The following is a 14,934-nucleotide window of genomic DNA, read 5'->3' as shown; positions in this document are numbered from 1 at the left end:
AATGAACGACCAAACAACGCGATAAAAAATTGATATTAATTTTTCTAATTTTGCAAACCGTTTGAGAAACACGGTGGGACTGTTTTAAACACTGCGTTCGTCTTTGGTGGGTCGTTTGATCTCTGGAACTTGGACAGAGTCGGCCTTAGTCGCGATAAAGATGCAGAAACGATAACGAGCTTTCTCGTGACGAGGTATTCGTACCGGAGAGACGACTTTTCAATCGCCTAATCGCCTTAACCGCAACTCGAAGGCTTCCCCGACGCTTTGCGACGATTCCTCGGCCCCCTCTGCGCGTTGATTTCGAGTATCGTCTACTCTACTTACGTTTGAAGTTGAGACTCCGACATCCATTCCGCTGGACGTTCCAAGCCACATGGTTAGAGGGTCGTTTTGCCCCACGAAGAAGCTGCGATGTAGGAACACTTTCCTCAAAGGCCTTAACTTAAAATAAAAATCAAATTCCGCTTTAAAGGGATCGCCAAAAGGTTTTCTTCGTTTAAAAATTTCCTTCGGAAGTTAACGTCGTGTCAATTTGTCAACCAACTGATTAAAAGTTATAAATAAAAATTGCTATCGAGAACTGGTACTCCTAATCTTCTATCCGTGTTTACAAATGCATTGCCTCGAAGAGACACGAAAGTTTTCGATATTTTTCCGTGTACAGTGTCGGGGGTAGGACGCCAGTCGATGGAATTTAATGAAAATTGAAGAGACGTCGGTAGAAACGAGACGCCGCCGCGCCGGTTCGCGAGAGGAGATATCCTCTCTCTGGTCTTCATCCTTTTCAAATGATCCTGAAACCGATCAAGAAGGAGAAGACGCGGGAACCTATCTGCCCGTTCTTTGATACCCTCGACCGATCCAATAAGGATCAAGAGGGGAGCCCGGGAGATCAGAGAACCGGAGACCGTTATTATGGGAATTTTTATCGGCGAGAGAACCCGCGTTTCGAAACGGGTAATTCTTCTGCCGCCATGAGCTATCGCTTATCGTTCGACGCGATAAGATGCTATCGAGGCCGCCGGAACGTCGGGACGCGACAATGACGCGTTTCTGGACGATAAATCCGCGATAGCGATCGTTCTCGTGGGAAATTTTTAATCTCTGCACGGCCAAGGTTCCATCCTCTCGGACCCCACATATTTATATATATATATTTTTTACCTCAAGATTGAATAAACAGGAGGCAATCTGAGATCAAAGATTTGAATTGAGCCTATATAGTGCCTAGAGTAAATTTTATACAAAATGAAACCTACAGTGTTTTGTTTTCGTCCTGAATTTTTCCATTCGAGTTCGGTTGTTTATTCCAGGAGCACCGGTGCATAAGGACAGAGTTAATCGTACAATGGAACCAATTTATTCTTAATCTCGGCCGGCAGAAAGAGAGACGAGAGTAACTAGCGTAAGTATCGATCCCGGAAGCCACACCTCGACGCAGAGCGACGCGGAGTTACGCGTTTCCGCGATTACGTTCAAAGTTCTACGTCCCTAGCACGGAACTTTCCGCGTTCCTTTTCTCGTTGCGATCGCGAAACGTCGCGAATATTACGTTCGCGATTTATATTCGTTTACGAAGCGCCCCGCCATTCCCATCGAGGTCTATTGAACAATCAAACTACGAAAGAGGACTTCGTTTATAGTTCGTACGAACAGAAAGTTCCCACAAGCACGATTCTTATCGACGAACACTTATTATTGGACCAAGATCGTTTATGCGCTCAAAAAATATCTTTCGTATTGTTAACGTTGGAACTATAGATAATCGTTCGTATCAAGGAAATTTCACGAATCGGTGGGCAAAGTTGTTTTAAAAACACTGTATTCTAAAAATGCCTCGAGTTACATCGTAATGGATTTTACGTATCGCTGTCGAGGCCGTAATTTGCCATCGATCGTTACGTATCGCTGTCGAGGCCATAATTTGCCATCGATCGACGAGACAGGGGTTTGATTTCGAAATTTGTCGTATAATTTTCTTTCCTGGCGCTTCCAAAAATAACCGTGCGACCTGTGTGCCCGAGTGTTGTTTAGCAGAGAGAACGAAGCGCGTCAGAGACGACGATTTTCGCGTAGATTCGATCCGCGGCCTCACTTGACATTAATTAAGGCCGATCCGACGAGACCGTTGTATTGTATCGCGAGGAATGTCTCTTCGTTGACCCTAATGAACGTCACGATCGCGCAAACTGTCGCGGATGCAAACGATACTCCGGCCATTCGTGAATCGATCCCACTCGTTCAGCGTTGCTCGGGGTGATATCCTGTGCTCGAATAATTTCGCTGTCGCGTTCGAGATCACTCCAGGCGTTGCACGTTGATAATGGTAATCGTAATCGAGACAAATAGCCTTTTGTTATTCTTCGAGATTCTCGTTGAAATTCACAGCGTCCGAGAAACCTGAACAGCCGATAGATCGGATACGGTAGGTTTATTTTTGGAAATTGCCCCGTACATCAGGGAAGAAAATACTACCATAAATCCGAAGTCGGACGGTGGAACAACTTCCCCAAGATTTATATTTGTTTCGTCGATTAATAATAAAGGATCGTTGGCGGGAGATTCTCGCCGGCCATATAAGATCAAGTGGTGGTCGCGAATGCATGAATAAACGACGCCAACGTGGACCGAAACAATAGACTATTTAACCGAAGGATGAAGAACGTTAACGGCGACACGGAATAATGGATCAGGAAGTGGAAACACTTTGCAGACAGTAACCGTGAAAACAAAGAATATGAAGTTTATACCGGTGTCGAACAATGAAGATGCAGATAAAGCAATTACCGCCAACAGATGGGGACGTCGAAGAAGAGAAACACCTGTCCGATAGAAACTGAAGAAACGGAAAAATAGACGTCTGTAGAAATAGAAAATAAGATACCGCGAAAACATAGAGTCGCTCGAACTGTTTGGTCCGAAAGGTGCTTCGTTCGCCCTTCTTTTATTTCGTGGAAAGGGCGCGAGAGTATATTTACAATCCTCCTCTCGTACAATGAAACTGTATAAAAGATACAATGTACAAGCTCTTAACGATGCCATAAACCAAGAATAAAAAAAGGTCCGCGTATCTTACGGCGCTGGACCGGCAGTTAAATCGTTCCCTCCGTTTTTAACTGCGAGTTATCTCGAACGGCGGCAACAGGGATGGCTGTAAAATTGCTTGAACCGTTCTCCGTGGAGCTCGAAACGTTACAGGCGTTGGTTAACTAAAAAACGGCCCTTCGAAAAGCTAATTGGCCCCTCCCTCGGTTGGTCGCGCAAAAATCCGGATCCCTAATGGCGTCGTTCGTATGCGACGCGACGCTACCGAGCCGATGCAATTTGTTCAACGACCGTGAAGATCGTTTGCACGATACCGCGACAATTCTCCTTCCGCGTCTTCGTTCGTTTTTTGAACCATTGTTCCCCGTTCGCGTTACAGGGCTAGACCGAAGACACTCTCGCATGGAAAGTCATTTTGATATTGGGTTCAATTTTGGGGAGGCCTCGCCCTCTATTATGGCTAGAATAATTAATATTTTTCTACGAAATTTTTACAAGAAATAGTTGAAGAAATGTACTTTCGAAAACGTTGATTTTGTTCGACCATTTGTTAGGATGTTGCCTTGGAGCAGCGATTTAAAACACGTTAGTAAATTGTTATTTTGAATTTTCTGTTACAGTGAGATTGCACGACAGCATACAGGAGGAGAACTACCATTACCTCGTGTTTGACCTGTAAGTAGAGAGGGACGAGATCATTCGTAGATTAAGGGCGGAATGGACGTGGATAACGTCGGGGTCGAAAAGTTTTCTAATCGAGTTAATCGCGCCGCGCGTTTTCGTCCGGGCGTCGAGTACAACGAATCATCCTCGAAATCGGCAACGAACCATCGGTCCGGGGGCAAGTTTAATTTAATTTCGACCGAAGTTACCTCGGCCCGATTGAATTCTCTGTACCGGCCAAAATTCGCGTAAGGTCCGCCGGGCACACAATGATCGAAAACCTCGAAGGCCTGTCGACCCGGCCGAGCGTCGCTCCGACAAAAGCCGTTATTTTCGAGTCACCGAGTCGTTACTGGCCCGTCTATGGCCGGACCAGCGACCATCAGAACCCGGAGCCTCTAATTTGCGATGCGTCGATATCGAATATCGGGTCCGCGAACACTCGTACTTTGCGCGAATTAGTGTTTCGACGCCTCCGAAACACTTCGACGGGCTCGAAAAACGGGCAAAGTGATGGGTTTCGATTCTACACAGTTTGCAGATCTATCGTACGATGTCTCTGACAGAGTTCAACTTCCAATCTGTGATCCATTGATATCGAATGTTGATTTGGAAGACTTGTCTGTACTCAGAATTCATTTTTTTAAATAGGTAAAGTGGTGAGTTAGGTTTGACAAAGTTTGCAGAGGTATTATATAACAGTTCTAATTTCGAATGGTAGATATTTTTTAAAAATCAACAAAGCGGTGAGTTTCCGTTTGACACAATTTGCAGATGTATTATACGATGTTAGTTAGTCATACGAATTTAAATACTTGCACGGTACCAGGAATTATTCTGCGACCTGCAGTCTGCAACTTGACGTCACAAGTAGGGACGAATGTTATTCTTGTTAACAACCACATAATCCATTATTAAATTTCCTTTTAACCCGGGAACGTTGTCATAGCATAGGTGGTCATAAAATACTTAAAATTACAAGCAGAACCGAGTCGTAGCAATTTCTAAATTTTCATAGAAAATAGAACACACGCTTGGAAATCTACCCCCTGAAATTGCAAGTTCAAACATTTATTTCGCGACGATAATCTGTAATCTGAATAAAATTCTATCTCAATGAATTCTTCCAACAGTTCTGCAAGCGTGTCGTATAAGTATAATGCTTCCTATCGTCTTTCCCCCCTCTTCTCTCGAATCGCGAGCGACGGCGGTGGTCGTTAATTTGTAGTTGTTAATTAGTCGGTCGCTGATTGTTCGAACGGTCCGTTCTCGTGAATTTTAAGCAGCCTCGATTTGCATATTAATGAATCCGCATGGTCGTGTCGATATTCCGCGACGGAAAGTATAGCGATATTTAATCGCGAGTTCGAGCGGAAGAATTCATCGGAGCATTCTTCGCGCTAAACTTTCTCGCAAAACTTGCCCGACGAAGGACTGTATAATTGATAATCTACATTTTCGCGGACCGTCCATTACTTGGAACCTTGATTCCCTTGCAACTGAATCGTTTCTAGTGGCCCAATTTCTCCTAATTGCTAATAGGGTTCGTTGCCCTTTTCTGTTTACTCATTGATAAACGTACAACGTTTCAATACTGTTAGAAGTTTACGACAGTAATATCATTCTCGTTATTATTGCTTAGTTTCATATTTATGAACTCTAACACAAGCTTGGAGTGAATGGGTAAAAAGACAGTTTGAAATTGGTGAAGTAGATATTTTTATTCGAGTTAAAATTTTCTTGCAATGGCAAAACATTGAGTTTGCTTCGCTGGTATGGTTCCAAAGTTAAACTCTTGAATCTCCACTCGTGTAGCGCAAGGAAAAAAGAAACTGAAATTTAGAGAAATTCAAAGACTGTCTGTCAATGTTTGCTCGTTTGGTTTTCAGAGTAACCGGCGGAGAACTGTTCGAGGACATCGTCGCGCGGGAGTTCTACAGCGAAGCGGACGCCTCGCATTGTATTCAACAAATCTTGGAAAGCGTACACCACTGCCATCATAATGGAGTCGTGCACAGGGACCTGAAAGTACGTAAAGAAACGGGAATTCGACCGACGTCTCTAGCGCCATGCTTGAGAGGTCCCAGAGTTAGGTTTTCGTTAAATTGTTTCCATTAACGATCGAAATAACCAGCCAGAGGAAAGTGGAGAAGTATTTTTCATGCAGGTAACGCGGGGAAATTATTCTGTACAGGGTGATTCCGGTAACTGGACGAGGCTATAACTCTCTGTCGAGTAAAGATAGGAAAAAAATCGCGGTGAAAAAGTTTTGCTCCGTTTTATGACTTCCATTATCTTATGGTTGAACGTTTTTCTTGAGCTCTGGCAATTTTTTGTAGCTCGTTTACTTTTCACAAATTGGTTACCCGAGTCTTTACAAGGTAATCGAGAACTCAATAATTTTAGTTGTCTACTAGATTTTGTGAGGGTTTGTGAAATAGAGAATGATTAAATATTTACTCTTTTTACTCTTTGAGTGTTTCAAAACAACGATAATAAATCTCTCGATGAAACTTGATCAATTTCATTAGAAAACGAAATTTACGGGCGTCTAAGAATATTACAGAACATCTCGATCCCGTTTCATCTAATAAAAACTCTCATTCGTCGGGGCGGTAGTTTCAGAAGAATTGATTTAATATTTTAAGACGCCATATTGAAGGGATCCTCGAGTTTCCCAGATCCGAGCGTCCAGAGAGGGTCGTAGGAAAAAGTTTAAGAACCACTGATCCAGAATCATCCTGTATAGACGTCGTAATTCGACTTCGATAGATTCTCGAAACTCGTTTACCGACAATATCGAGGATTCTGGGGGAAACGAAGTCGCGCGAATCTCGCGGGGCTGAGGGATAGGAAAGGGGGGGAAATTAATCCGTCGAAAGACTAAAGAGAAAATCGGGGGGAGAGGAAAAGAGAGGAAGAGGGCCGTACGAAAAGTGGCGTTTCACGGGACGGAGAACGTGGCACCGTATAAGGTAGATTCGCGATGTGTGTCAAGCATGTACGCGCGAGTACATATGTCTCCTGTTGGTGGATCAAGCTACAGCATGGCCGCGCGACAACTGGCTACGATTTGCACGATGAACGTGCAGGAATGTCGACGAGTCTGCTTCCTGTTGCAGCCTGAAAATTTGCTGCTCGCGAGTAAGGCGAAAGGTGCGGTTGTGAAATTAGCTGATTTTGGATTGGCGATCGAGGTGACGGGCGACACACAGGCATGGTTCGGTAAGTCCATCCTCCGTCTTAATATTCTCTTTTTCTATCGTTTAACGCTAAACCTATCATGATCGGTCAAATGACCAAGTCGATATCGTCGTTAGATAAAAAAAAACAATTATTCACGAAAAAATGGTATAGTAATTATAGAAACATCCTGTATACAAATTTAGATTCATCTTCAATTAAATAACTAGTCGTATAATCGATAAGAATTGCTGAAACATCATTTAGTATGTAACGTCAAAGTAAACTGCAAAATAAACATAGAAGACAGCATAAAAGATAGTAGTTGTTATAGTCATCGGATAGGGGATGAAATGCCCTTTAAAATGAGCGTTTGTACCAGTCGATAGCGTTATTAGTTCCGGAGATATGAGGATTTTAGTTTCAAGTCGATGCGGTGGCTAGTTTCCGAGATATAAGGGTTCGAAGTTTGTTTACGTTCCATTGACGCGAGATGAATGACCGCGCGCGCGTAAATAGTAAACAGTGCGTAGTAAATTCTTGGAAATACTACGGAACTGGGTCACGACAGTCACGTCCGTGGGGTAGGTCAGCACGACGCACGAGCGAGCGAGAGGTCCGACGCGCCAGACGAAGACAGAGATAGTCGAATTAAGAAAAATTACCTTTTACATAAATTACGATATCTCGGAAACGGAAAGTCCGATCGACAAAAACCAAAAGCCATTTTAAAAGGGAGGCCTTGCCGCTACTAACGACGCCTCAATCATGGATAAAACACTAGTAGTTTTGGAACTGCAAAGGTCTAAAGTTTATGTATTTTTAATACACGTTAATAGGCCTGTGTAACGCGGACAGCGAGACACGGCGGAATTTTAAAAATTACGCTTCTCTTTACACGATGATATCTCGAAAACGGAAAGTCGGATCGTCAAAAACCAAAAACCACTTTAAAGGGGAAACCTTCCCGCTCCCAACAGTGGTTTAATAATGAATAAAACACTAGTAGTTTCGTAACTGCAAGTGTGTAAAGTTTAACTGTTTTTAATACGCGTTATTAAATAGTGGAAACTGAAGATTCTCTCCTTTCATCTTTGCTATATATTTCCTATTTACAAATATTGTCCGGTTTTTTACAAACAAATATAAATCGTCGTCGTGGTAGGTTTAGTGTTGAACTATCGTTTGCGTCCGCCTACTTAGTCCTTTCGTGGCCAGACTAAATACTTCCTACCACTGTTTTAGTTAGATATTAATTGTTATTGTCAATATAAAAACCTATGAAAGTGTCTTCGAGAAACTAGGAGCAGGAAGAAGTTCGATGGAAAAATAAATGGGTGTTCCGAAGCAGTCGCAAAGGTGCTAAACAATCGGTGCAATTATTCGAAATTAAAGGTCCTCTTTCGTGGTAATTACGATCGTCGCGCGGTTCCGGTTCGAATTGAAAACGGGCGCAAATTACAGTGACGGGGGTAGCAAAATAAATTCGTTCGCGGACAAATTTACGTAACAAATGGACGGTTTGTTTTGCATTCGTTTTAATTTCCGGGACGAGGGCGGGGGCGGGGCAAAGGAAGACGCGAAAATCGTCGGGCGAAAAAGGCTGGGAAGAATAAAATTCCTCCGCCAATGTTCCCGTCGTTGAAAGCAACGCGTACTCCTCCTTTTCGCCGACCGGTTTCTAGGCTGTTGCGATTCGAATTCGGCCGTCGACATTTTTCATTCATTTACCGCTCGCGACCCCGATTCTTGCCGGTTTAATGCGCGTTTATACGCGGCATGTCGCGTTAAAACGCCCTCGTTCGACTGCCTGTTCCCGTTTGTTTTCACGCCGTGGAAACTCCCCCAAGTTTTACCCGCGCTATTGGAAAACTCGTCGTATTTTCGCGGGCAAAATAGATTCCGGGGTCTGAGATTTTCCGCGTATTGTGCCCGCGGTCGTAGAATTCTCCGGCTACGACATTTTATCTCCATTTTTTGTCGCGAACAATTGAAGCAGATCGCTGTATCTCTGTCCTGAAACTTAAAAATGACTTTCGAAACTGGAGTCTGGATCCAAATTCGTCCCGAGCAACGTTCTGTGAAATAAAAAACATAGTGGGTTTTGGGAATCGTTGATTCGGAGGTTCGCGCGTCCGCATGGCTCGGTGTCCGCGAGCGGGAATGAAAATTTTCGTCTTCACGGTTCTATTTACGCTCCCCGAGCGACCACGGAAGGGGTAAAAGGTAAAGAACAGCGTCCAGCTCGCTGGGAACGAAAATTATTGTCGACTTTAATCGACAGGCAAAATAGTTTGCAACGCTCGGGCATTTGTTTGTATGTAAATCGCGTTGCAAAGAATTAATTATTGCACGATATCAGAATTCTTGGAGAGCTGCACATGTTGGTCTCGTAATTTCAGAATAATTAATTTAATATTACAAACAAAGAGCATCGAATTTCTTTCTTCTCTTGCTGCTTTCAGCGATCACGAAATCTTCTATTAAGACAGTATCATAACCCTCTACTGCATAATGACACAATTAGGAACTCGATGAAAACAATTCACGTACAATTTTCGACAAAGAATTCATTATTTACTTAGAGTATTATTTGACGGACGCAAAAATGGCGAGCAAAGTAGTTTACACGTGGTTTAACCATTGCTGCGATTGAATGGGAATGTTTGGTGGAAAGGTTTCGCCGGAACGCCCGGTTACCTCAGTCCGGAAGTCCTCAAGAAGGAACCTTACGGCAAACCAGTCGACATCTGGGCGTGTGGTGTCATTCTTTACATCCTCCTCGTCGGTTATCCGCCGTTTTGGGACGAGGACCAGCATCGGCTGTACGCGCAAATCAAGGCTGGATCGTACGACGTAAGAACCCCGCCTACGAGCACCCTTCCTTCATGATTCTTCGAGGACGTTCTTCCGGAATCTAATATCCGTGTTAAATCGATTTACCCTCCCCGTTCGATCTCCAAAGACGGTCTAAGATTTCGACGCGTCGAATTTCAATTCGAGAGCAACTCTGATTCAAAATTTTAATAATTTTCCGTCCCCAGTGCAATATTTGAAACGAATAAATGTTCCAAAACGTGTAATATAGACCCTTGCACTCGTAAAAATATCGAGTTGTTTGCGTTCGGAGGAACATGTCGAGATACTCGTGGATCTTGAACGCGGGGGAGGCTCGATCTTCCGTAAACAGCGAATGAATCCACTTCCTTGTTTATCCGGCAGTACCCCAGCCCAGAATGGGACACCGTCACGCCGGAAGCGAAGAATCTCATCAATCAGATGCTGACGGTGATTCCCAGCAAAAGGATCACCGCCAGCGAGGCACTGAAGCACCCATGGATCTGCGTAAGTACAACGATCTCTACAAACTACCATCGATCCTTGTTCGGTTACCTAACCTACGACCCGTTTCTTTCGTCCCAAAAATAACTACCCCTCTATCCATCGTCTCGAAATATTCCCATCTTCTCACACACGTGACTTTCAACCCCTGAAATATCCCCGAATTTTCTGCTGTTTTTTGGAGGGCCTCAACCGTGAAATTTCCCGTGCAATAATTTGATCCTTGGCGCGCCAGCTCCGCAAAATAATTGTAAAATATTTGGAGCTGTCCGCGTAACCGTGTTGAACGACGCTGCCGCGTTCGGCGCAATTCGACGCACAATAAATCGTCACGGTTATGGCCCCCATTATTCTCCGTAGTGCAACTGCTAAACGAACAGTGGGAACAGCGTCAGGTGTCATTAACACGTGTCCTTCGTTTCTGTGTTACAGCAACGCGAACGCGTCGCATCCGTGGTCCACAGACAAGAGACTGTGGATTGTTTGAAGAAATTCAACGCAAGGCGCAAATTAAAGGTGAGCTCCATCGTTTCGTTAACCCTTTCGTTCCCATCGTGGGAATATTTTTTTGGAAACGAAGGGGTTAAACGATCCCGTTCGAGTGGACGTGTAATCAGAGGGTGGATACGGGCCCGCGAGTTTCTCGATTAATACAATCCGCCGCGAGAACATGTTGCCTAGCGTCGTCGAACTCTGCTTAACTAGTTACACGCAAGTTTCGATTCAGGACATCGGGCGTGTTAAGGTGCGTCAGCCCGTTAAATGATCTATAGCCGTGTCGCCTGCCGGGATAAGCTAGTGTTTAGCGTTTAATCATTGCCCCGAACCCTGGTACCACGCGACCTGGTCAGAACTCGAAATTGAGTTCCCTTTGTAACCGAAGCATTTCGATCCGGGGTCCCCTTCGTCGGCGAAAATTCGCTCCAATTTATTTCCCTCTACAGCCAAGTGATTTTAACTTATTTCCCCCCTGAAATTGTTCGAGTGGTCCAAAGGATCGCTATTCCACAAATAAAAAACATTATTAATCTAGTTATTTATTCGACGAAAAGCCGTTTATGGTAGCTAGCGATTGATTTATACATGTGCGAACAGTTGCTCGTTAATATCCGTGGTATCGCGTTAATAGCTACTATAATAGAGTTTGCTACATGGCTTTTATGGCCTACCATATATCTCATGGACAATTTAAACGTGAATTTTACATAGACCCCGTCCATTATCAGTTCGCAGGATACAAAATCTTTGTTTTATCCGGTTAGATTTTACCGTAATAACAATGGGTTGTTACGGTTGATCGTATTTCTTATCGAACGATTCTCTTATTAAGCTAAAACCAAAGATCGTATACTGCTTTAATGATAATGGCGTTTCTAGGACGACAAAGGAACGTTATAATTGTCGATGCATTATTCGTTCGCTTTATGACCTTCCTGGGGAACATTCGCGTGCGGTACGCCTAATCTAAAACCGGTACGAGTGGACGTGACACAGACGAGCATGAATCCATTGATTAAATTCGTGTATTCGTTTCTAAAAAGTGTCAGAGATATCCCAAATTATACTCTGTTCTATGTGGTTAATATTTCGTTTTAATACAGAATTATTCAAGTAAATTCTGTCATACATATAATTCCGAAAACATTAGAGTAGTAGGGAAACAAATTATATACCGTTCAACATTTTAATAATGCTGGAAAGTACACGAATTTCGTGCCAGCCAAAAATGGAAAAGTTTGTGCTACTCGAGTCTGTTATCTGATAAGAAGGTCGAGCGTATTTACAATTTTCTTAGGCTGAAATTGTATTCTGCTACGCAGTAGAGGTTGGTCGCCACGGTTGTATACAAGGCAGAGGAGGAAAAAAAAAATGTTTGCGAGCCTTGTAATGGTCACGGAACTGTCGAGAAACTTTCTGGCGAGCAGAGGTTAGAGATAATAAATCGCTCGACGCGTATTGGCTCTACCTGCTGAGGACACTATCCCCATCCCCACCGTTTCGGTTTTTGTTCTTAGCATCGATTCATACCTTCGCGGCGATCGGAGACGACAACGTCAGAGTTTAACACCGTCATTGATTAGAAATTCGTGGATTTTCTACCGACAGTCTAGCCTCGACGCGTTGCAATTGTAACTCTAACGAGAGTCGTTTGATGACACCAGTGAATCGATCGCGACGCGTGTGCGTTTATGCGTGTCCCGTTGTTTGTGAACGGTATCGTCTCGAGTGCTACGCATTGACGATCGAGTCTAACCAGTGCCCGTCAATGATAACGATTTCTCGTCAAATATGTGCCAAAGATACCACGAAATTAGACGGATTTTTCTCAATTTTTCTATGACAAGTACAGTACCTCAATTTTGCATTTCGATCGCGAATAGATCTCTCTGTCGAGTCGTTTCAATTTTAGAGAGAATTCAGGTTATGTTAAGTTAGACTAGATGAAAGAAATATCTTCGATACGATTATAGAAGCAGCGATAGGAATTATTATAAAAGGTTAGTGTTAGAGATGGTGTATCGACTATTGATTTACGAACATAGAACACAGTCGTATCGAGTCACGTGGATGGTTATGTTGCTCGTCGTGACGTCATACCTAATACATATACTTATAGATTCCTGATGTCCACGTGCGCTGTCCATCGTACTCCATAATCACACGTTGTCTACTAATTATCGTATCTTCGTTTTCTAGAACATTTCGTAGGAAGTAATTCTCCACTTGTATTAAATATATTAATTATTACTTTTCTTCGTTTGCTGTACGAGCATCCCCCATTCTCAATTCTCATCGCACAGTATCGAATCAGCAGAACATAGAAATTAACATTTATTATCAAATATATTAGAGGAAGAGTACATTTGAAATACCCATCTTCGATCCTCGTTGTACAGTACCAAATGCGAATACACGAATCTCCGTTGCACCTGTGTAAATTATAATTTATAATCGTGGCAACGACACGCGTAGCTCATTAGCCACTTGTCCCCTCCGTTCGCAGCGTGCTATTAAATTCGCACGCGTGCTCCATTAGAACGAAATATGTTTGTTGGGCGCGTGCACGGTTGGTTTCAATCCGTTTGAAAGCTGGCTCGCCACGGGGATAAAACGGAGCCGTACGATAAATATATCTGATCCGCTGATAAGACGATGGTATCGACTGGCTCTGCGGGGTCGTAACTATTCGAACGGTCGTACGTCTTGTGGTTGGCAGTGATTGAGTAAGCCTCGCATCGGGCATATCGGCTGCAACGGTATTCGCATAAATAACAATCGTTCCCGTCGGCGGCTGGGCTCCTTCCAGCAAGTATAATATAGCTTTTCGGTGTTGTCGGCCTGATCGACGCTATCGGGACGCACGGTTGGACGAACGGAGTCGCACGGTGAGCTTTACGATCACGCGATCCTTCCACTCCAAACGAACGTGATTAGCGTTTCCAGCTAATGACGATTACCCCCGCAGAACACAAATTAAGCACACTACCGCCTCTCTCGAAAAACCAATCGCTTGCTCGTTCGTTCGATTAGAAATTAACGATAGGATATTGTACGATTGTTCTTGAACTGAACGTGAAGGAGAATCGATTTGTTTTGAAACGTTTACAACAACTAACGATTTAATTTTGCGTTGGTGCGGGTGCAATCGGTTAGAACGTCAAATATTAAGAAATAACACGGAACGCAATTACATCGAAATTATTGTATAATTTCGTATTAATCGTGGGATGAAAGGCTTTACGGGCAATATACATTTATTCGACCAGCGGTATTTAATTCCAAACGTTAACGTTTTCGATCAATTTAATGCTCATCAGACGCGTTACATATGAAATTAATTTAATTCCAAACGTAAACGTTTCCCACCAATTTGATTATCATCTTCGGATAATTATTTGTAATAATTGCGTTGTAACGTATGTAATTGTTAATCTCTTTCGTTCGAAAAAGGAGGGCGAATTCGAAATTCAGTTAACCTTTTTTCATATTCAGGAAGCGTCATCGTGGTCGTGTTCAGCGAAACATATTGACTTATCTGCATTCGTAACAGATAATTAATAGTCAGCAGGAGTAGTTATGCGTAACAAAGCAATAGACAATGTCTCGATCAACGTCACTTTTCATTCCACTCAGGATGTGACAATCTTAAAGACTATTCAGCCTAATATTTCTAAACTTCCAGACACCATTAGTCCCACCATCGAAGTATTCAATGTTTCTAGTTACCACATAATAATTTTAACAATCGAGAGTAAATACGTTCCATATTACGATTTGATATTTTGCAAATATCAGCTGCCACGAGAGACGAAGTTTCGATGATCGATCGTCAAAGTTAATTTCGTTTAATGGACTAGTCGCAGGACTTTTTCGGATTAGAATAGGACGGTTGGAGATTAGAGCGTAAAAATTGGATGAAATACAAAGCTAGTGTGTACGTATGGAATTATGGGCACGAAGTTCCCCATAGAGACCGACGTGTTTCAAATATTAAGCATCGTAGTCGCTAATGTTTCCGTGATCAGTTGTCGGTGTTAACTTTGGTTAATGGTCGTGGAACTTCGGAATAATTAGAGAGTATTGGAGATTATGGTGTCGTATTTCAATGAACTGCCAGGGACAGTTATTGTGCATTTGCTTTACAGCGAACCCGACGTCTTCCAAAGAGTAATGGTCATCGCGGCCTAAACATTATTG

The 14,934-nt window shown here is 43.2% G+C and overlaps 1 protein-coding gene across 7 annotated transcripts in view; it reads left to right on the top strand.

Annotated features, from left to right (window-relative positions):
• The window catches only part of LOC122396323 (calcium/calmodulin-dependent protein kinase type II alpha chain), a 127,999-nt gene that overhangs the window by 63,055 nt on the left and 50,010 nt on the right, over nt 1-14,934 (top strand). For all 7 annotated transcript variants that reach the window (XM_043394617.1, XM_043394626.1, XM_043394634.1 and 4 more), the window contains exons 4-9: nt 3,669-3,723; nt 5,601-5,739; nt 6,834-6,936; nt 9,572-9,750; nt 10,117-10,239; nt 10,669-10,752. In XM_043394617.1, coding sequence (XP_043250552.1) covers nt 3,669-3,723; nt 5,601-5,739; nt 6,834-6,936; nt 9,572-9,750; nt 10,117-10,239; nt 10,669-10,752 — 683 coding nt within the window. The remainder of the gene's footprint in view (nt 1-3,668; nt 3,724-5,600; nt 5,740-6,833; nt 6,937-9,571; nt 9,751-10,116; nt 10,240-10,668; nt 10,753-14,934) is intronic.

The sequence above is a fragment of the Colletes gigas genome, unplaced genomic scaffold (assembly GCF_013123115.1).
Source record: "Colletes gigas isolate AHSC1104 unplaced genomic scaffold, ASM1312311v1 Colletes_gigas_Sc00001, whole genome shotgun sequence".
NCBI lineage: Eukaryota > Metazoa > Arthropoda > Insecta > Hymenoptera > Colletidae > Colletes > Colletes gigas.
This window is presented reverse-complemented; position numbering and strand designations above follow the sequence as displayed.